The sequence below is a fragment of the Wyeomyia smithii genome, chromosome 1 (assembly GCF_029784165.1).
Source record: "Wyeomyia smithii strain HCP4-BCI-WySm-NY-G18 chromosome 1, ASM2978416v1, whole genome shotgun sequence".
NCBI classification, from domain to species: domain Eukaryota; kingdom Metazoa; phylum Arthropoda; class Insecta; order Diptera; family Culicidae; genus Wyeomyia; species Wyeomyia smithii.
In genome coordinates this window covers 64,361,210-64,385,296 of record NC_073694.1, presented here as the reverse complement: position 1 = coordinate 64,385,296, position 24,087 = coordinate 64,361,210, and the positions used below count along the sequence as shown (strand labels likewise).

General features: G+C 40.9%; 1 protein-coding gene and 1 long non-coding RNA gene across 2 annotated transcripts; both read left to right on the top strand.

Moving 5' to 3' along the window:
- The first annotated feature begins 232 nt into the window (after positions 1-232).
- Positions 233-2,238, top strand: LOC129716785 (uncharacterized). Its single transcript, XM_055666621.1, has 3 exons — positions 233-1,786; positions 1,841-2,122; positions 2,188-2,238. Exons 1-3 carry the CDS (start codon positions 233-235, stop codon positions 2,236-2,238), a joined length of 1,887 nt encoding a protein of 628 aa, XP_055522596.1.
- Positions 2,239-13,599: 11,361 nt separating this feature from the next.
- On the top strand, positions 13,600-18,829 carry LOC129718546 (uncharacterized). The gene is made up of 3 exons (XR_008726964.1): positions 13,600-13,787; positions 17,332-17,541; positions 18,642-18,829. It is a non-coding gene; the product is annotated as an uncharacterized LOC129718546 (long non-coding RNA).
- Positions 18,830-24,087: the final 5,258 nt, after the last annotated feature.

Here is a 24,087-nt window from a genome sequence, read left to right as displayed (position 1 = left end):
TCCCATCCAAAATAGCTGTCAGATTTGTCAAAAGTGACATAACACCGTACTTCACCCGGGTTACTTGGAAGGCATCCGGAAAGATACTGCGGTATCAGGAGGTACAAGGCCTCTACCCACTGCTCAAACAAACGTGACCACTACGCAGAAGCAACCGGATTTGAATACGGCAACTGTCGAAACCTACCTGGCTGCAGCTTCAACGCAATCTCATCGGTCTGGTAATGTGTTTATGCTTACCGTTATTCTTGTCATCGTCGATGCATACGGGCAACATCACTTTGCTAGGGCACTGTTGGATTCTGCATCCCAGCCCAATCTGCTCACTGAGCGCATGGCGCAACTTCTCAAGCTTAAACGTAAAAGGGTAAAGGTGCAACTTCAAGGTCCTGGCGGAATAGGCATTCGCGCCAAGGACACGGTCACAACACAAATTCGTTCGCGCAAGGAATCTTTTGCTCTTGATGTTGAGTTTCTCATTCTACCACAGGTTACTGCTGACTTACCTGAGAGGAACATATCCATTGCTGACTGGAATATTCCCAAGGATCTTTTCTTGGCTGATCCTACATTTTACGAACGAGGTCCAATCGACATGATTATTGGTTTACCACACTTCTTTGACTGTTTTAGATCACCAGCACGAATTCGCATTGCAAGGGACCCTCCCGAGATGGTGGACAGTGTCTTTGGATGGATTGTGGCTGGATCTGGTGTTTTGATTTCTGCTTCCCCGGAAACCGTGCAGTGCAACGTGACTGCTATTTGTCTTACCACACTCGAAGAAAGTTTGGAACGGTTCTGGAAAGTGGAGGAATTACCTTCGCGCGATGATTACTCGGCGGAGGAACGCGAATGTGAAAATTTATACACGTCGACCGTGACAAGAGATCACAGCGGGCGCTACATAGTTCGTCTACCACGGCATCCTGAATTCGATAGCATGTTGGGCGAATCCAAAGCTGCTGCACTGCGAAGATTTAAGCTGTTGGAGCAGAGATTAGAACGCGAAGCGGAAATGAAGGAGGAGTACCATCGATTCATGCGTGAGTACATTTCACTTGGTCATATGCGATTGCTCGGTATGAACCAGCACCCCTCCGGCAATTTTTATCTTCCTCACCACCCCGTCGTAAAGGAATCCAGCACCACGACAAAGGTGCGTGTAGTCTTCGATGGTTCAGCAAAATCTACTACTGGAGTATCGTTGAACGAGGCACTTCTCACTGGACCGGTTGTGCAGGAAGACTTACTGTCAATTGTCCTCCGATTTCGGAAATTTCCTGTGGCACTAGTGGCTGACATCGAGAAAATGTACCGGCAAGTTCTAATTCACCCTGAAGATACACCTTACCAACGCATCCTGTGGCGATTTAACGAGTCTGACCCAATACAAACCTACGAGTTACTAACCGTCACTTACGGTTTAGCGCCATCTTCTTTCCTGGCTACGAGAACACTCCAGCAGCTGGCCGACGACGAAGGGATTGCGTACCCGCTGGCTGATCCTATATTACGCAAGAATTTTTATGTAGATGATTGCCTCGGAGGCGCGCAATCAGTTGATGAAGCCTTGCAGCTGCGACACGAATTGACCGAACTGTTGAGCAAAGGCGGACTTACCTTACGAAAGTGGACATCGAACAAACTAGAGGTACTGCAGGGACTGTCATCAGAACAAATTGGAACGCAATCATCATTTGTATTTACACCGCATGAATCTGTAAAGGCTCTGGGAATCGGCTGGGGGCCTGAGACAGATGAGCTACGATTCGAATCGAAAATTGTTAGCAGGAAGGCACCAGAAACTAAACGATCAATTTTATCTTCCATTTCGCAGCTTTTCGATCCGCTAGTATTAATTGCCCCTGTGGTCATTCGGGGTAAAATGTTTATGCAGGAGTTGTGGTTGGCCCACTGCGATTGGGATCAACCTGTGCCGAACGCTATACAAGAAAAATGGAAAACCTATCATCATGACCTAGCCGGCATAGCAGAATACCGCATCGACCGTTATGCATTTCTACCCAATGCGAAAGTTCAGCTACACACCTTTTCGGATGCATCTGAAAGTGCCTACGGAGCTTGTGTTTACGCGCGATCTACAGACACGCATGACAACGTAAGGGTCAAATTATTAGCGTCTAAATCACGAGTCGCACCATTAGATCGAATCACACTCCCCAGGCTCGAGCTGTGTGCAGCAGAAATTGCATCGCAGCTGTATGCACACGTTAAAACCGCTCTGCAACTGGAAATTTCGGATGCCCGCTTTTGGTCGGATTCTACCGTCACGATTCAGTGGTTGCAAGCGCCATCTCGTACATGGAAGACGTTTGTTGCCAACCGGGTATCTAAGATACAAACCCTGACACACGGCTATCGATGGACTCATATACCAGGGAAGGACAATCCCGCTGACTTGGTTTCCCGAGGAATGGCAGTTGGCGAATTTGTATCGAGTGAGTTGTGGAAGTATGGACCAACTTGGCTTCGGTTACCTGAAGGAAAATGGCCTGCACCTCTCCCGCTGCATGCACCAGTCGACAACATCGAAGCCCGGAAGGTAGTTGCTACAATGGTTCGCGCTAAACCGGCTGTTAATTCCATATTTCTTCGGTACTCGTCATTCACGCTGCTTGTACGAGTCACTGCTCATTGTCTGCAATTTATTCGTCTGACACGGCTAAAAGCTCGAACCAATCCACAATCCAGACCAGGTACCAGCCAGCTTTTGTCTGTAACGCAATTAGAAGAAGCAAAAGTGCGATTAATCCAGATTGCCCAAGCAGATGAATTCAGCCAGGAGATTAAAGAACTTCAAGCGCAAAAACCGCTACATAAACAATCGCAAATTCGTGCACTTAATCCTTTCATAGACCAGCAAGGAACTATCAGAGTGGGGGGGAGGTTGAAACTGTCTGACCAGCCATATTCCTATAAACATCCATCCCTTTTGCCCAGCTTTCACCCACTGTCCAAATTAATCGCCAACTAACACTTGCCGCCATGCGCGAAACATATTGGCCAGTTCGAGGCAAACGACTTGTGAGAAGTGTGATTAGAAATTGCCTCCCATGTTTACGAGCCAATCCCGTTCCGGCCCAACAACGCACAGGTCAACTTCCTATACCCCGTGTTACACCGAGCCGACCGTTCACCGTTACCGGTGTTGATTATGCCGGTCCCGTCTACTTGCGCCCTCCACATAAGCGCGCATCCCCAACGAAAGCCTACATCTGCATCTTCGTTTGTTTCTCAACTAAAACCGTCCACATTGAGTTGGTTTCGGATCTCACTACTTCGGCCTTTTTAGCAGCATTTCGACGTTTTTTCTCTCGCAGAGGATTGCCGGCGCACGTACACTCCGACAACGGTAAAAATTTCGAAGGGGCGCGAAACGAAATAACCGAGCTGTACCTCTGGTTGAACAGCAAACGAAACAGAGAAGGGATCGAAACAAACCTAGCCAGCAATGGCGTAACGTGGCATATGACACCCCCCAAGACACCCCACTTCGGTGGCCTTTGGGAGGCAGCGGTAAAAAGTGCGAAAAAACATCTGCATCGGCAATTAGCGAACACTCGTCTGTCTTTCGAAGACATGGCAACGGTTTTGACACAAATCGAAGCTAGCATGAACTCGCGACCGCTAACACCACTTACCGAGGACCCTAACGATTTTTCTGCGTTGACACCGGCGCACTTCTTGGTGGGAACCACACTGCATGCGCTGCCAGAACCAGACCTGCGATGCCTTCCGATCAACCGCCTGGATCACTATCAACAGCTACAGCAAATACATCAGCAGTTTTGGCACAGGTAGAGAACCGAATATTTGCACGAGCTCCAGAAGGATCACAAGATTTGCCAGGCAAATGAAGATATCGTCCCCGGTCGCTTGGCACTTGTCGTAGATGAGCTTCAAGTACCGCTGAAATGGCCACTGGCTAGGATCGTCGGTGTTCAACCTGGTGCGGATAAACTTGCTCGAGTTGTCATCCTAAGAACGAGCAAAGGTATCATTAAGAGGCCGATCGTCAAAGTCTGCTTATTGCCTATTGATGCTGCTGAAACTCCTGTTCCAGAGCCTGCCGCCGAGATGGACATCCAGCAAAACGACACCTTGGAGAAAAATCAGTAAAATTTGTGGTTTTTAAGTATGCTGAAACGAGAAGAGAAGAATATAGTTAGAAAAATTGTAAAATTTGATTTGTGTCACAAGAACGGCGAAACGTGGAACTTGTTTTGATTGAAAATGTCATTTGTCAAGGGGGTGGCGATGTTCAGGTTAGGCATAAAATTCTAAACAATTGCTTAGAATTCGGCAGTGAACGCACTCTGCGTTGAGGCCCATTTTTGTGTAGACTACACCTTGCACACACACTGGTAGGAATTGGGCAATATTTATAGAGTGGTTTCGCTGGCAGTAGTTTAGTTGCAATGAAATTGTCGGATTAAGTAGATCGCCTGAAATAAAGGTCAAAGTTAATAAATTTGAAGTGAAAGTTTAGTAACTCTAAAACTACTTACTGGTGTAATCACTTACCCGAAGAAAGTGCCCCTCTGGATCATCTGCTACGGGTTGCTGGTTGCTGTTAGTTGCTGTTCTTCTGTCTGCTGCTGGCCCTGCTTGTTGGTGCACCGATCGACGGAGTCTCGATCAACCGCACATTCGTTGGATAGTTTGGCAGGTATTTTTGAGCTGCGATCTGGACATTGATCGCATCACACACATTTCTGCCAAAGGTCATATATTGCCAGGATTTTTTCTTACGAAGTTATATCATATTTTGGCTTATTTTTTCGATAATTTTAAGAACGTATACGTTAAAAAGGGGCAAGTGGAAACATAATATCAATACTTTTTCTTGAAGTTAAGCTGAAGTACTATAAACTCTTGTAGGTTCCATTTGTACCAATCTACCCATATTGAAGTACGGCGAGCATATGTTACAGTAGGTTTTCATATATCAAAAATACTAACTTTTTTGTGTTAAAAAATAGAGGAATGATTCATTCGGCAAAGTTTTAGAACATTCAAAAATTATTTTTTCAAAAACTGCAACAACGTATAGAATAATAATTAGGTGGATTGGGATAGATAGAACTTATAACAGTTCTGAGAACTCGAGCTAAACTTCGAGAAAAAGTGTTAACATCATGATTTAACTTACCTTTTTTTACTTTATACGTTCCTATAGTTATCGAAAAAATAACCTAAAACATTGTATAGCTTTGTAAATAAAAGTCCTGGAGATGTGTGGTCTTCAACAAGAACGTGTGTTTTATATGCCCAAATGCTTCTTTAGAACAACGTTTTCTTGTAAAATGTAGCTAACAAAAGTTAAGTGCAAAAAATTAACTTTTGCAAAAAATACTCTCTAACTCTGTATCCAATGAAAATAGGAATTTTATTTGTTCAGCAAAGATTCATATTTTTGCACGCTCTAAAACATTGTGAATAAACCATTCCTCTATCTCTAAACACAAAAAAGTTAGTATTTTGGATATATTAAAACCTGCTGTAACATATGATCGTCGTACTCTAATATGGGTTGATTGGGACATATGGAACCTACAAGAGTTTATAGTACTTCAGCTTAACTTCAAGAAAAAGTATTGATATCATGATTCCACTTGCCCCTTTTTAACCTATACGTTCTTGAAATTATCGAAAAAATAAGCTAAAATATGATATAACTTTGTAAGGAAAAGTCCTGGAGATATGAAGCCTTCATCCAAAAATGTGTGTTTTGTGTGCCCTAACTATTCCTTTCAACAATACTTTCGTATAAAATGCAATTAACAAAAGTTAAGTACAAAAAGCTAACTTATAAGTAAGTTTTATGTAATTATAACTTTATATCTTCGAACAAAAAAAGATAGGGTTTTCATTTGTTCAACAAAGTTTCATATTTTTGACTATTCTACAATTTTTCTGAACAACCTGTTTTTCTATCTCTTAACACAAATAAGTTAATTATTTTATTTTTAGTATAGTAAACTTTTGATCCTTTTTGACAATTTGCGATTATGCGGGTCATTTATACAAACAATTGTTCCGAAGACTTTATTAAGCTAGGATGAAAGTCAAAGGCGCTATGGAATTGAGTTTCACTTTTTGGCTTATTGGACCACTGTGCAATGTATCCAGGAAAATTAATTCGTCGACTACTTCAAACAGTTCCTCATCTATCACCACCACAGCACGAACATCTGAGGGGCTACCACGCTCTCTACCAGCCATCATGTACTTCGTTTTGGCCGATTTCATGACAAGCCCAATACTCGTAGCTTCGCTCTTGAGAGGTCCAATAGCCCCTTTCACCGCTTTAACGATTAACACCAATGATGTCGATATCGTCCGCAAAACCGAGGAGCATGGGAGTTTTCGTCATGATTGTGCTGCTTCTTTGCACGCCAGCCCTTCGTATAGCACCGTACAATGCGATGTTGAATAGTAGGTTTGACAGCCCGTCACCCAGCTTACAATCATCTAACGACATGAAAGCGTCCGATATCTCATCGGCTTCCCTGACGCTTGATGGAAACCATCAAGGGTGGCACGAACTAGTCTAATTAGTTTTGTTGGAGAACCATTCTCGCGCGTTATCGCCATAACTCATTTCTCTCAACTAAATCGTACGCTGCCCTGAAGTCTATGAACAGGTGGTGAGTCTGCAAGTCAAATTTTCGAAATTAAAAGAGAATTTGTCGCAGCGTCGCCCTCAAAAACCATATTGGTATTTGCTAACGTTGGTTTCCTGCAACGGCCTCAGTCAATGGAACAGGACACGGGAGAGAATTTTGTATACGGCCCCGATAGTTACTACAGTCCAAACGGTGGCCTTTTTTGTAGATCAGGCACCACCCAGTCCGAGGGCAATTCTTCATCATTCCACACTTTCAGCATGATTCGATGAATGGCACGATAGAACTGTTCGCTCCCGAGTTTAAAAGCTCGGCAGGGACGCCGTCCTTCCCAGCTGCCTTGCAGTTCTTCGGCTCTTCCACTGCTTTCTTCACCTCGTCCATGGTTGGTCCATAGTTAATCTTTTTGTAGAAGCTCCTCGCATCGTGCCTAGAGAAGAAGCCCTCCGCCACCAACGGAACACGCTCTCAATGCTGACGTTTCTTCCGACGGTGGAGTGTCTTTTCAGCGACTCTAGCTGCTCGATATCTTCCTACGCTCTGACATATCACAGTTGTTGCCAACATGTGACTTCTGGCGCGGTTCTTCTCATCAGTCACTAGCTGGCACTCAGCGTCAAGCCACTCGTTGGGTGTAGTTGCCGCGGTGCTTATCGTACTGTGTATTGTCTCTACTGTTCTTTCAGGTTCTATCTAATTTGCTCATCATCGATTCGCTCATCAACTTTCAGCTTGTACTCTGTAACCACTTCTTCAGTTGATAAACGTTGAATGGTCAACCGTATCTTCCTCGTTGTCCTTGATATCAATACGTTAGACAACCGGGCGCGGATCTTGGATACTGCAAGATAGTGATCCGAGTCAACATTCTGCCTTCTGAACGACCTTATAAACGTCTGAAAAGTGCTCTGAACGTCGATCAGCACATGGTCGATCTGAGAGCAGGCCACCCCATAGCTGCAGCGAAATTGGTAAGCCTCATGCCATTATCGTTCGTAGTACAATGAAAGCTTTCTCTTCCAATTACGGGGCGGAACAAGTCCTCCTACCCAACCTGCGCATTTGCATCTCCGATGACGATCATGATGTCATGTCTGTTTTTTTGAATGTCTTTTCAAGGAGATCATAGAACTCCTATATATATTCATCTACAGTCAGTTTTTACGCGGATTACTCGTACAGTAAAAAAAAGACCTTAGTGTATTGCATTTTGGCCTTCAGACTGACCACTATCATATTCAATCAAAGTTTAAACATTTTGGGACAGTTTTCTACGTTAATTTTCACACGGTTTCGAACAAATTCGGAACGTATCCCCCGCGTAAAAAACCTGACTGTATGTATCGGTACCTAGTCCTTTTTTTCCTCAATTTATCATACATGCAAAGAGAGGCTGGCAAACGTCTTTGCTCATTTCTGTATTTTTTCAATTGTGTTTATCATTTGTTATTTCATTTCATTCTTTTTGTGTTTTCATCTCTTTGAGCTTGAGCTGTCACTCTTCATGGTTTCTGACGTAGGACTATTTCCAACCGCACAATATCGAGATACATTCTGCGGAAACTAAAACCAAGGTGTAACGTGGGGATGAAATATTTCAAACGGTAATACTGATGTAACCACATGATAGATCAAAATAATTAATATGTCGTCAAATTGATGAAATGATGAACAATTTTGTGATTCTTCAGTCATCATTATCACTTCATTGTTTAACAGTGCAAATTGATGAAAAGTTTCCAGGTCGAATTTCCAGCAACAATGAACCAATTACATGCAAACATGCCTGACACAGACTTCACCAGTAGACACCAACTGCCTCCTCTATATCAGTGGCAAAAAAAATTACAGTCTCCCCATCCGAACAGGTCAACTAATGTTTGCTCCCATGAGCCTAGACTATATTGATGTCTTGAAGGTGAAGCTTTTTCGGAAAGTTCGTAAAAACCTTTTTTTTCTGACAATTTACCGATCTGCTGTTAGGATTTATTAAAACTGATGTCTTGAATAGAGCGCTGGTCTGTCGTCATCAGTGCAGTAGAACTCGATTTTCATTTGTATGCAGCCAGGCCAAGTGGAGACTACATTGCCGCTGTAGATGCACAGTGAGGCGTGTTGCAACCTGAAAGACAATCGAATTGCCGTTTAAATTGTTTTCTCCTTTTTGTTTCATATAGAAGCAGTTTTCAGAAGGTGCCGCACACTATGCTGTGCCGCCGGGGCAACAAAATTCTGTGCGTACCGGTAGAGGTAGATAGTAGGGAATATAAATTTGGTGTATTGTACAGATTAAATTCGTTGTTTATTTTTGAACTCTACACTCTGTTTTTCTTAGATATTTAAAAAAAAACTATACATAGGGTATCAAAAAGACTATAGAGAACCAAAATGCTCCGTACAGCTTTTACGAGCTGTACTGATGATAACATTTTTTTAAGTATCATGTCCTTTTTAGTTGATAATGAATATATCTTCAAGACAAACAAATCAGTTTTTCTTGAATTACATCTATTTATTTTTGGCAGCAGTGGAAAAACGGCTTAAAATGTTAGTTGTCGTTTCATGGCACGCACTAATTATTCCATAGATTATAGATTCCTTTATAGATTTGAATATTCGCTCATTTTTTACATAGTATATTTTTATTCTGCTTCAGTGCTGAAAGCGAAACTATATAAATCTGAATGTAATCCAAAATCCCACAATGATTTGATAACTCGAAATCACACTGTCCAATTTAAGGCAACGAAGCCATTCCAATCATCGCTTTCTAAAGCATCGAGACAATTTCGTAAAAGCATATCTAAATCGAACAGCAGCAATAGAAACAAACATTCACCTATACGACGACAGAACCAGAACGTACGGGTTTGTCCCGGGCTTTCGGGCTCTAAATCCAGTCCCACTTGGTCGAATTTCATGTCGTAAAAACGACCCGTTCTTGTTCCACCAGCTGTTGCCAGACGTCGCCGTAATCCGGGTTCCTTTCGGTTTTCGGTGTCTTACATACGTTGCAAGCCATCATCGACAGCAGAGTGATATGACTTTTTTATGCTAAACAATGCTTCTGCCTTTGGCTGCTGCTGCAGTATCGACTTAATAGTGTTTCGTTTATCAATGCAGCACGGGCTGGTGCTCTGTTTTCACTGGCAGTTACTCCGAAGGATAAGTTTGAGAAAAGTAAAACAAAACGGGCATGTTTAATATGAATCAAAAATTTTGATCTAATTTTAGGACAACCATCTAGCTAAAACCAGCACACGAGAATTGTAAGGCAAACATTAAAAATCTTCCATTCTGACATATATGCTGTGAGAGGGATATTATGTCACAAAAACATCACCTTAAACGGCTTCTGCTTTATTCCTGTTGGTATACGAATTTTATCTATTTTACGCATTGATCCAAATCATTCTTATCCCTCTCAACTCAACTTGGGAGAAGAAAAAAAGGTCGCCGTCGTAAAGCCAACCAAAAACAGAAGTCTCATGCGCCGGGTGGGCAGTGAAAAATATTTAGTTTAGCAAGGCTCAAATGCAGCGGGGGCCTAGTGTGGTTGGTAACGTCTCCGCCAACCACGCTCGACGCCTGGGTTCGAATCCCACCGCCGACATAGGAGTCGATGGTTGTGAGGTGGCGTGATCCACTCACAACCAACCCAACTGGTCTAGATTCAATCCTAGCCGACACTGGGAGATTTTCTGAGGCGAAAAATCTCTGGGATCACGCCTTCCATCGCATGAGGAAGTAAAGCCGTTGGCGCCGGTCCGTTAATGAACGGGTCGTGAGTTAGGGTCCTGGGTGTGGAGTCGCCTCCCTGGGCGTCGGTGATTGGCCACAACAGTGGCGGAACTAGACCGACGGAAAATAAGCGAGAATAAAAAAAAAAAAAAAAAGGCTCAAATGTAAACAATGGAATCCCTTGGTAAGGTTCTCGTCAAAAAACACAAATTTTCTACTAATTCACGACCGAATTGAAGCCGCACCCTTCTCTTGGATGAGGGATGAAAGAATAAATATCTATTGCCGTGAAAAACTTGCTACAGTTGCTGTTTTATTCTGCATCCAATTTTTCTCGTACCTGCTACAGTCGGCCCAGGCAATTTGAGACATGATTCCAGTTTTGAACAAGGGGTTGCTTTCATACGCCGAATTCATGTATGGATTCTGAACAACAACGAAGAAATGCAACAGAATACTTTTTTGCAGAGGCGTGCCGAAAACGACCAAACAAGTGAAACAAGGTTTGTTTTTCGCGGGGGCCTAGTGTGGTTGGTAGCGTCTCCGCCAACCACGCTTGACGCCTGGGTTCGAATCCCACCGCCGACATAGGTGTCGATGGTTGTGAGGTGGCGTGATCCACTCACAACCAACCCAACTGGTCTAGATTCAGTCCTAGCCGACACCGGGAGATTTTCTGAGGCGAAAAATCTCTGGGATCACGCCTTCCATCGCATGAGGAAGTAAAGCCGTTGGCGCCGGTCCGTTAATAAACGGGTCGTGAGTTAGGGTCCTGGGTGTGGAGTCGCCTCCCTGGGCGTCGGTAATTGGCCACAACAATGGCGGAACTAGACCGACGGAAAATAAGCGAGAATAAAAAAAAAAAAAGGTTTGTTTTTCCTTTCAATCTTTTTTTGTTGTGTAACAAGTTAGGGTTTCATTTTTTTGTAAATGATTGGAAAATTAGACCTTCTACCTTTTTCTCGCGATCGTATGTTATCTGTTTCTTTTTTTGAATCTATAAAAAGATACAGCATAGAAAAATCCTGAAATAGCTCATGGTAAGGGCTTCGATGAGATGGCATAGAGAAAACCAACTCCTTCCAAGTAACTGCAAGCACCGTTTCGAAGAACTGTTTTTCATGTTTCGTTCCGCCGTCTATCAACAGGCTTCGAATCTTTCAACATTTGAATACATATAAACAACACTGCGCTATAAATGAAAAAAAAAAAACTTCAATTGCTGTAAAATTTGTAAAATTCTTTCTGGTACCAAACGAAAACAAGAGGTGCTGATGATGAAAATCTGTTATAACTAGTTGGCCCGTAGTGGCTAGCCACTTTCAAATGCGTTTTGAACTATTAAAAGTTGGTATTTAATCTAAAATGAATTTTTTTTTTGAAATATCGAGTTGAAGTTAAAGATGTAACTATGACACTGTCGACAATTCGAGCAGATGGCCAGCGCTGGTTTAAAACCTAATTAATTATCTAAACTGCGATAAATCCTTCGTTCAGTAGATCGTGGATTGATGTTACATATGTTATATTCAAACTAAAGTTACAAAATAACTAAAAATGAATGTGATTGAAAAAAAAAACAATTTGCAAAAACCATTGCTCATTAAAAAATACTGAATTGCTCAAAATAATATTCACACATGCAAAAGTTTGTCTCTGCAATTTGTTATTAACAATAGCAAAACTTGGAACAACGAAGTACTGTCGTCTTTTAATCATTGATGGGTAGCTTAAATCCCTCTCTAATACTCCGATATAATTTCACACATGATAAATGATAAAACCTTTTATAGTGTTGCATAACAACATAACAATCCTCATCCCATTACCACCACCTTTGTTTACTTCTTTGTTTTCGTCTTCTTCTACATAAGCAAACAAATATTATTTGATAAAAAATAAAAAAAAAGTTGGCTTGCTGTGGCGTGTAACTAACGGGATATATTGCTATTCAGCAATTATGAGAACCCCCAAACAAGCCTCAGGGTCGGCACAGGTTCGCGACTTATTGCCAAAAAAACACTTGTAACTTCTCTTTCACCAAAACTTACCCCTTTGTTCTTAACATCTCCACTTTTGGATTTCTTAATCACCCTACTCCTACCTCGAAACTCGGTGGGGCGCATTCTTTGAAGCCGGGACTGCGGGCAGCGGTCTGGTGGGTCGCCTGTTGGTAACGGTTGGGCGAGGTGGCCGGATGCAACCGTAGCAGTAAATTTTGGTGGTGGGTAACAGCGGCTGGTGAAGGCGGCAATGCGATGGCGTCGTGGTGGTGATGCACGATGGTCGTCGATTCCAGGGTAAAAATACGGGGTCCTGTCTGTCCTCTTTTCCTTGAACTTCACTTCTCCACTTTTCTATAAAGTAATTTCCTATCTTTTAGGCGGTTGGAATTGGAATGACCAACCCTTCTAGTTGTCCTCGCTCTCACGACCAATAGCCTTAGTTTTTCGCGCCAAGAATATTACTCTCTCAAGTTTTTTTTCGCGTTATTATCACCACCCATCTGAAGATTAGTTCCATTTTCCGCCCCCTGGTGGTGGGTGGGATGAAGCTGTTTCGTTGCGGCTGCATGCTTCATCAGAGATAGGGTGGGAGGGGTACGTCTGGTAAACAGATCCCACCTGAGTTTTCTTGACATTACTGGAATTTTATTCTAATCGCACGATGCTTTTACCATTCTTAAATAGAAATTATACCGACAGTCACACTCTCCCCCAGTTCGGGTAAAAAAAAATAAAAATTTTAATTTCTTTTCCCACACAAAATTACACAACATCACACAAGAAAACTCGTTACATGACGCGTACCTCTGAACCAAATTTTTCCAGAGCCATAGTTGACCAATCACCAATCTTTTTTTTATCACTGTATCTGAACGAAGCCCCTAAGAATATATTGTATTTCAGGATGCATCTGCTTAGTGAAAATTGCTTTTACTTATAACCAACACATAATAAAATAAATATTAACCTATCCTTAAATTTATATTCACAACCTATTCTACATTCCGGAAATAATAAAATAAACTTCGTGAGAGGACTGTACTCTCAACGCCGCACTATGTTACGGTTTGAAATATTTCATACTGCTCGACTTTGTATTGCAATCAATAAAATTCCCGGTCACTCAATTATTTAATCTATGTGTGTGACTTGGATGCGAATTAGAACTGTCACAATAGTTTCAATGGCACCATGTGGTGATCGATGCAGTTTTTACTAGATCTACGATAAGTGCGCACTTGATCAAGAATTTCATATCATTTTTGCGACATTTTGTCGATCAAATATTTGGCCAAATGATCTCTCAAATGTTAATTCTTGTGGTAGTTCCATTTCTGTAGATTCAGTTAAAAGTTCATCGAGTGTGGACAGGATGGTTTTGAAGAAGGTGAGTAGAAATGAAATTATATAATTTCACTCTTTTCTGGCTGTGATATTTCATGATGCGACATAACCAATGATTATGCGGATCCCGTAGTTTTCAGCATAGCCAAAGGATATGTGAGACGACGGCATTTAAATTCCATTGTTTCGTTTCGATTTGGTTTGTAGTGAACGGTAATTATTTCAAGGTCATGTTCTTTGGTTTCGCCTTTACTCTCTTTTTTAATTTTTCGCCATTGTTATCACCAATCTCTTGCTTTATGCCTTTGAACTACATTTAACAGGGTTATAGGCAAGATGATTCGGTGCATGCATACACTGTGAGTGAGCACTAATTGATTTTTCTTGTTCATTTTCCACCTCTCAAAATTCTGAATTAAAAAAATTAAACGAAATTTGTTTTTGCTCAAATTTTATCTTCGATCAACCTTCCTCATCGCGATTTCCTAAATCAATGTCTGTCTGTCTTTTTTCTCCTTTATCTAAGATTTCGCAAATGGGTAGAGCAACCACTTCCTGATATGTATCCAAATTAACGGATTATGTCTCTTAACCACTTGACCTCTCATTTCTCAAGAACAAACCGGTTTTTCTTTATTTCCCTGAACTTCTCTTATAGTTTACTCTCCTTCTTTTCTTCCCCTCTATAATTCCCCTCCTATAATTTTCCCTTTTAGGTCAGTTAATTCATAGGAACTGGACCCTCTCTTCGCGGTTATGATACACGGAACATACTGAGGACCTAATTTGGCATTGAAGGCCTTGCTTGCAGCTGACTGTCCAAACGTCCGTTTGAATACTTGCTGTCCGATGTTGAATGATGGTCAGTAGCGTTTATGCCGCAAATCGTAGTGCCGTTTTGTTTTCTCATGGCACTTTTGCAAGTTTTCCCGTACCAACTCGAATATTTTTTTGCTTACCCCCCACATTTTCTCCGTTCTTTCTTCTTCGGTAAAATCGGGTTCTTCTTCCAATTCATGTTCGGCTCCGCGGGTTACTATATCGTGACCAGAAATGATGCGATGGGGAGTAAATTTCGTCGACGCGTGGATAGTGTTATTAAGTACATATTCAATTTCCGATATTTTGCTATCCCACAGTTTTTGATCGCCATGAACGTATGTGCGGATCATCGCGTTTATCGTTCTATTTAGACGTTCTACCGGGTTTGCTTGGCTATGGTGTCGTGCATTTGCCCAGTGACGAATTTCATATTTTTCCAGCAATTTTCGAAACTCTTTGGACAAGAAGGTTGTTGCATTGTCCGTAATGACAATTTGCGGAACACCCAACCTGCGAAACCATTTCTCTTCCACAATGTTGCATAGATTATCAGCGGATATCTTTCGGACCGGAGCAAGCAGGCTGTACTTAGGAAAAAGGTCCAGTATGACCAATAAGTGACCGTTACCGTGCTTGCTTCGGGGAAGCGACTGTACACAATTTGGAAAGGTTTGGTTGCAATTCGTTGGTTACCCATTTCCGGTGTTGTAGCTTTCGTCGAGTGCTTGTTCATTTTGCAGGACTCACATTGCTTGATATACCTCTTCAAATCCGTACTCATTCGTGGCCAATAAAACGTTCTCTTTAGCTTTTCGATGCACATTCTTTCCACTCAAACCTATAATCCATTATGTCGGACCGGGTAGCTACAAATTTGTAAATTTTATTATTTTTGATTCGGAAGTCGATGTATTTTTCCGGGTTTTCCTCTACAGCTTTTTACAGGTTTTTGTACCAACTGTCTTCTCCTTCGTCATCTAGCACTTCGATGGATCTGGAAAGTGCATCAGGAACAACGTTGTCCTTTCCTTTCCGATGCCTGATATCCATGTCGTACTGCTGCAGGGTGATACTCCACCGGCTCAGCCGTTACGATGATTTCCATTTGGCCTTTATTATGAAGGTCAGCGCTGATGAGTCAGTTATTAGGGTGAACCTCGTTCCTTCAATATAGCCACGAAATTGTTCAATGCATCTGAGTGCTGCGAGTCCCTCTTTCTCTGCTGCGTGGTAGTTCATTTCGGCTCCTTGAAGCTTTTCTGAATGGTACGCGATTACTCGTTCTTCTCCGTCTTGAATTTGAGTCAAGACGCCAGCAAGAGCTGAGTCACTGGCGTCCGTTTGTACACAGAACGGTAAACCAAAATCCGGATTGGCCATCACGGGAGCTGATATCAGCCTCTCTTTGATGCTTTTAAATGCTTCTTCTGCTCTGTCTGTCCATTGTTTGGGTTTGTTTTTCAGTAAGTCAGTTAATGGCGCTGTGAGCTCACTAAATTTATCGATGAACCTACGGTAGTAGTTAACCATACCGAGGAATCGCCTGAGTGATCTCACCGAGCTGGGGGCCTCAAATCCCAAAATCGCCTGCACGCGATCTGGATTAGGCCGCAATCCTTCTCGGGATAGAATGTACCCGAGGTACGGTAGCTCGTGACGACAGAAGCTTGATTTTTCTACGTTAATGTACAAATTTGCCTTTTAAAACGGTTTGCCAGTTCTTTTAATTTTGCTATGTGTTCATCGAACGAGTTACTCGCTACAACGATGTCATCCAGGTAAACAAATATAAATGGTTCTAGGGCACCATAGCCCAGAACTTTGTCCATAAGCTTACTCAGAGTCGCCTAGAATGCATCTGCGGCTTAGATTCGGAGCAACTAAAACTGGAAGTATCTTCGTTTGGCTGTTGAAAGAAATCGGTATCTCTGTGCAACCTAGCACTTCTAACCTTTGTCCGGCGGCTGTTCTCAGGCTAATATTAGAGGGTTTTAATTTGAGGTTTAGTTTTTTTATCAATTCACTGCTTCCTACTCCGATAACTTTTTTACAGCGCCACTATCTAGTAGTCCGATTACCGGGATGCCCATCATATCTACTTTTGCAAAAGGTCTAGGACCTCCATTTAGGTTTATAAATACTGTTGAGATTTCTGCATCCATGGGAAATTTTTCCTCCACCCCGTTTCTGTGAGGTCTTGTTGTGTGCATAAAACTGTCTCGCGAGCAGTCTTGTAGATGTTTTTTGACTGACAGTAGGGACAATCGGGTGCTGGGAAACCTGGGAAACCACACTGTTCGCAGAAAATGCTCCGTTGCTTAGTACACTCTCTAAAGCCATGTCCTTGTTCGTGACAGTTGAAGCATACCCCTTTCCGTACAGGTACATATGCTTTGACTATGCGGTATAATGCGCTTGTTCCGCTCGGACCTGCCACGGTACTTTTATTTCTTTGTTGGTCGCTGTGTCCAGGTTCCATTTTTTCATATCTCTGTTCGCTCTTCGTCGGCTTTTGCTCGAAGTTTTGTTGTTTCTGTTTCCAACTATCTGTTTGGTAATTTCTGGACAAATTTGATGTGTATTCTTGCTGTCGATTTTGTTCTTGTCGGCCTTGATTACGGAATTGTGAATTTTTCCTTGTGTACGGTTGACGCTGGTTTTCAACCACCTCAACCTGCAACGTTCTTGTAGGGTATTTAGTCTCTCTGCGTTGGTATAAATGCCAATTAATAGAATCGAAACATTTCCGAATTCCTTCATTTTAGGTACGGTTGAAACATTGGCAGCAAGCATCGCTACCCTACAATCGTCGCGAGTGTTGCGAAAAAGGACATCAAATTTCCGTTTCTCATCCCAAGGACATGATAAGCTGCGAAAGATCCGGACCATGTCTAAGTAGTAGTCCTGGAATTTTTCTCTGACACCCTGCTTCCGGTTATTCGCACGCTGTTCGTAGAAGTAATCGATATCCACCGGTAAGAACTCGTTCTTTAGCTCTTGTGTTAAATTCTTCCAATTTCGCAATTCATTTTCGCCGTTTGCTTCCATGAACCATGATCTTGCTTTGTGTGTGAACAGATGGTGTGCAAATTGAAATAATTTTTCCTCTGAAAATCCTTCTGAGCGTCGGTTGAATTCTACTTCCTTCAAAAACTCGTTCAGTCGTCTCCCGTTATCCATACCGTCGTAGCGCACGATCCATTTGTGTACGGGTAGGCGATTGTCTCTTCTAGCATGACGATCACTGACGTTTTTACCTTCCGTCGTTCTTGCACTTCCCATCGAACTGTTCCTCTCCTTAATCCAATCCAAAAAATTTAATGGGCTTGTCTTTTGGTTTTGCACGATTCGGTTTTCTTTCCCACCAATCAATCAGTGCTATTGACAGGATTCGCTTGATTTTCCGCTAAATGTTCTTTTTCTTGATTTGCTTCCAATATCTGAATACGCTGTAAAAGCTGGTTTACCACTATTAGTAGGTCTTTGTTTTCCGCAATTAGTTTCGCTTTTCCTCGCTCATCTGGCTTTCCATTACTATGACCGCCCACGGCACCTATTTCATCTTCCTTTTCCTCTCTCTCTCTTCGTCTTGTTGTTCATCCTCATCTGAAATCTTCGATTCAACCTCCTGAGCTCTAGCCACGTTTCCTTCTTCCACGTTCTGATTGATATTTATATCTCCTTCAATATTTTCCTCCTGTGATTGGTCTTTGTCAGTCTCAGCGCGAATCTGATTTAAACTTTCGTTTATCAACGCCAGTTCGGCTGCTCTTATTTCCGGAAGATGTGAAGTGACCGAATGATAAACACGCAATAATTTAAAACAATTTCCTGCTTTCATTGCTAAACTATTCAAATCTTCTTCACCAATGATATGGCGTTTCAATCTTTCCATTCTAAAAAACACATGTATTATCCTAGTCTTCCACTTCTGTTCCGGCACTTTTTCACCACGTCTACTTTCTAAAAAATTTTCTATATCTTCTACGATTCCATTGCAAGTTTCAAATTCACGATCTACCGATTCTGCAATAAAATTGTATACTACATTTGATTTGCCTTTTTCCTGTTTCAGGTGGTTACGCAATACTCTTTCTAGTTGACTACGCGACGAGACTACATTTAGTCCGCGAATACGTAACTCGTATTCCAACTCATCCACCATTAGATGAGAAGGATCCATCGACTGATATTGCGCTAACAACAAAGGCATCTCCATTGCGATGATTTAGGTTTGATCTCGGAAGGTAAAATTTATCAAAATAAAACACGACAAAATTTTAAATATGGCACACTTATCTAAACTGTAAGAAAGTAATAGTTATTTTATGTCAGAAGTGGTTATTCTATTTCAATAAATTTGTGTATTGTTTTGTGTATTATTCCCCGCATCCGAAACCGATAAATTTTCTCAAATTAATATTCACTGTAGTTAGAAATTCTGGTAAGTTGAATATTCTTTGGATTGCAGGTGGAAATTTGTTTTATTAGCGTTGGAATGCAAATTTTCTTGCTCCGCAAACAATCATGGACCCCGAAAATGTAATATTTTTCTCAAAAGATTTTTTTTTAACCAGTGATAGACTTTTTTTTGGTGAGTATGATCAGATGTCCTCAAGAATTTTGGAAGTTTTCCCAGAGACTTCTGCAGACACGTACCAAGCCTTCAAGTATGTTAACTTTCGAGACAATAATCGCGACTCTAAATTTACGTTGGGCGCCAAAGTGTAACTAACGGGATATATTGCTATTCAGCAATTATGAGAACCCCCAAACAAGCCTCAGGGTCAGCACAGGTTCGCGACTTATTGCCAAGAAAACACTTGTGACTTCTCTTTCACCAAAACTTCCCCCTTTATTCTTAACATCTCCACTTTTGGATTTCTTAATCATCCTACTCCTACCTCGAAACTCGGTGGTGCGCCTTCTTTGAAGCCGGGACTGCGGGCAGCGGTCTGGTGGGTCGCCTGTTGGTAACGGTTGGGCGAGGTGGCCGGGTGCAACCGTAGCAGTAAATTTTGGTGGTGGGTAACAGCGGCAATGCGATGGCGTCGTGGCGGCGTGGTGGTGATGCACGATGGTCGTCGATTCCAGGGTAAAAATACGGGGTCCTGTCTGTCCTCTTTTCCTTGAACTTCACTTCTCCACTTTTCTATAAAGTAACTTCCTATCTTTTAGGCGGTTGGAATTGGAATGACCAACTCTTCTAGTTGTCCTCGCTCTCACGACCAATAGCCTTAGTTTTTCGCGCCAAGAATATTACTCTCTCAAGTTTTTTTTCGCGTTATTATCACCACCCATCTGCAGATTAGTTCCATTTTCCGCCCCCTGGTGGTTGGTGGGATGAAGCTGTTTCGTTGCGGCTGCATGCTTCATCAGAGATAGGGTGGGAGGGGTACGTCTGGTAATCAGATCCCACCTGAGTTTTCTTGACATTACTGGAATTTTATTCTAATCGCACGATGCTTCCACCATTCTTAAATAGAAATTATACCGACAGTCACAAGCGCATTTGCAGGATAGTAGATAAACCTATGTTTAATTTTTAAAACTTTGAAAATTTTATGTCGATATATCAAAATTTCTGGAATCAAAACTCTTGATCAGATTTAACACAATGTTCAAAAATAATGGCCAATAGCTTAATCCGATCCCGGCGCAGAGAATTTAGTTTTTACCTCAAAAAATGAACTTCAAACTCTTATTACTCATAAACTATAAACATAATTAACACAAACTGTATTGCAAATTCAAAGATCAATCTGTACCTTACTGAATGATTTCATCGTGAAAATTTTCAAGTATAATTGTTGAACTTGAATCAAAGTTTGAATGTCACTCGTCGGAAATGGGTTTATCTTATACTCTAAGTTTTTTTGAAACAGCTAAAATTATCTATTTTTAAAATATCAAAATAAATTTATATTGCTTTATCTTCGAGTACAACTTCTTGAGAACATTTTGGTAAATTTAGTTAGAGCTTTGAGTAATAGGGAGAAAGTTGGATAGATTTCAAGTGCGGCTTGTCACGCGCCATAAGCTAAACTTGAAACTCGATATGATGTGTTGCATAAAATGGCTTTGGCGAGTTACAGCCGGTTTTCTTCAATTTTTTATAAATGTTCGTTATTAACGTCTTCGGTCGTAATTGATATTTTCAATAAACAAACAACTTTTTGCTTTCGAATAATTGTACTATTGAAAAATTACATATTCCAATGCATATAAAAATTGCTACACACTTTAAAAAAACCAAACTGCTTATTTTCTCGAGCAAAAAGGCTTATGATCCCCATTATTTTCTTGACTTTTTCATAGTCTATCGTCAATGAGCTACAACAGGTACTGCCTTATTCCACTTGACAACCTAATTTCGATGGTAATGCCATGACATTACAGAACTTATTGGACATGTAAATTTTGAAATAACGTTCATAATCAACCGACAGTGGTTTGGCTAACTTTAGATTTCATTTACATGCTTGATATCTTTGATACCGTGCTTGATCGTAACCCGTACAGTATCGAAATCCGTACACCTTGATGTTTTATCAGTTTTAAGCATTATAAAAATGAAAATTCATATGATAGTTACATGTCTATGTACGTGTAATCATCATATGAATTTTCATTTTTATAATGCTTGAAACTGAAGAAAAACATCACGGTGTACGCATTTCGATACTGTACGGGTTTCAATCCTGCACGGTACTATGTCTTTCTTACATCCTAAAATTGCCTACCTCCCTTTATTACGTTTTTGGCGGTTTTTGTCGATGCACCTGCATCAGAACCTATAACCATGTGCTAATTTAACACGTGTGTCGAATATTAGTTAAGACGCAGTTAGCCTTGATTTTCTTACGACTGGCTTCATACCAGGCGAGAGGAGGTGAGCGGAGGACTAAAAGCAAAGGTAACTTGTAGTCAGAACAGGAGTGTTTGCGTTGATACCCACAAAAAAAACAAACTTCAGTGTACCTCAGCTTTAGAGTTTGCTTGGGAAAAAGGCAATTTGAGTAACTTTCGTTTGTCGTGCGCGACAAACGAAATCTAAGTACATATATGGTGGGAAAAATCAAGTCATATCTCAGCCAAAACACTTACTGTTTTCGTTTGGCACTAAATGTACTTTTCAAATTCTACAGCAATTGAAGCTCGTTCATTACAAAAATGTGTAAGAAATTGCGAATAAATTTGAAAAAAAAATGAAAATGACAAACTAGGTATCTTATTTATTGTAAAACTATTCATCACATATAGGTAAAATTTGGAAAAAAATCTTATTTTATTTAATATAAAACATCTTATTTTATTTAAAACAATTCATCACATATAGGTAAACTCTTTAGACATATTTAGATGTTTCTAATGCTCTATTTTTCGCCTTTCCAAAACAGCCAAACTATAAAAAATCGGTTGAAAAATGACCGTATTAAACATAAAAATGTGAGCAAAGGTAAAAAACAGGGTTTAACCATAACTAATATATTTTTGGGGTATTTGAAAAACTTCAAGTAAACGCGTAAGTAACATTTGACTAAACCTACAACCCACACTAAGTCACATCAAAAGTTCTCTCATTTTTCCATCATTTGTAGCTCCGTGAAATAATTGTGCGATAGAAGCCAAAAATTCTGGTTTTCTAAAAAAATATATTACTTAGCCAAATATCAACCGATTTTCACAAAACTACTTTCATTTGGTTCGGAATTGAATGTACTTTCAAAATTATAGTATATTTGTGGTATATTTTTTACAAAAATAGACGTAAAATTTGTAATTAAATTTAAGAATTTCGTGGAAAAATCTAAAAATTAGGTTTAAATTCAAATAACTCACTACGTTTTTATGATAGTAGTAAAAACCTGTATATATTTTGAAATCATTATTTGTCCTCTTTCTAAAACTGCTTAAATATTGAAAATCGGTTGATAAGCGACTGAATTAAAAAAAATTATATGCGCTGAGGTTCAAAAAACCGTATTTTGACCATAACTTCAGATTTTGGGGGTGTTTGGAAAATTTCTAGTATGAGCGAATGTTATACTCAACAAGACCTACAACCTACACTAGGCCACTTCAGAAGTTCTAAATCGCTGTAGCACAGTGTAATAGAAGTCTCTGATAGTACAGTCTTTTTTTTTACTGTCTTCTGGATATTTTCTTTTGTTGCTATTTGTTCGTGATACCTATCCGCGCTGGCAGTCCGTAGTCACATTGAGTACGTATTGGCAACAGAGCATCACAAAAGGAAACGATAAATGTACTCCGTGTGTCGATTCGGCATTATTTGAAGGATGTCTTCAGGATTGCGAATGTAGAGAAAAGAAGAAACTGTTTTTTATACAGACGTTTGTGTCCGCACTATACAAATAGCGCGTTTCGGTAAAAGCCCGAATCCACCGGAGACAATTTTCCTCTCTTCTCTTATTTGCCTATGATGGATGTCGTGTGACGGCTGTTGAAAAAAGGAAAGAAGAAGCGTGAGGACTGCACGGCACCTTACCGACAGCCTTCGCGCGAAGAAAAGCAAACTCGGCAATAGAGCTGTTGTGCACTGAGAATGTGTGCATCGCACACCAAATGTTATATACAACCAAACATGCTATCATCAACATTGGAGTAACAGCTAGGTATCGAATTCTCTCCGGAGAAGACTGAGATAGTAGTTTTTTCTAGGAACATGAACCTGCTCAGCTTCAAATACAATTAATGGGTAAAACGATCTCTCAGGTTTTGGTACACAAATATCTTGGTGTCTGGTTCGACTCTAAAGGCACCTGGGGTTGTCACGTTAGGTATCTGATGAAAAAAAGCCAACAAAGAGTGAATTTTCTTCGTACTATAACCGGACAATGGTGGGGAGCCCACCCAGGAGACCTTATAAGGCTTTACCAAACAACGATATTGTCTGTCATTGAGTACGGGTGTTTCTGCTTCCGCTCCGCAGCAAACACACATTTGATCAAACTGGAGCGAATACAATATCGTTGTTTGCGTATCGCCTTGGGTTGCATGCAATCGACCCATACGATGAGTTTGGAGATCCTAGTTGGAGTACTACCATTGAAAAACCGCTTCTGGAGCCTGTCTTCTCGTATTCTAATCAAATGTGAGGTCTTGAACCGTTCCGTGATTGAGAATTTTGAAAGGTTAATCGAACTTAATTCTCAAACCCGTTTTATGACATTGTATTTCAATCACATGTCCCAAAATATTAACCCTTCTCCGAATATTCCAAATCGTGTCGACTTATCAAATACTTCTGATTCTACTGTGTTTTTCGATACATCCATGATAGAAGAAACTCGTGGAATCCCGGATCATTTACGCGTGCAGCAGATCCCTAAAAATTTTTCCAATAAATATCGAAACATCAACTGCGACAATATGTACTACACTGACGGATCACTTCTTGATGGGTCCACTGGCTTCGGTATCTTTAATAACAATTTAACCGTCTCCCAGAGGCTCGATAATCCTGCTTCTGTTTACGTCGCAGAATTAGCTGCAATTCA

Coding starts and splice junctions, on each gene's coding strand:
- LOC129716785 (XM_055666621.1), top strand. CDS start 233: ATGCTTACCGTTATTCTTGTCATCGTCGATGCATACGGGCAACATCAC. Junction 1,787..1,840: donor TACGATTCGAATCGAAAATT/GTTAGCAGGAAG, acceptor TCCATTTCGCAG/CTTTTCGATCCGCTAGTATT. Junction 2,123..2,187: donor CTACAGACACGCATGACAAC/GTAAGGGTCAAA, acceptor CACACTCCCCAG/GCTCGAGCTGTGTGCAGCAG.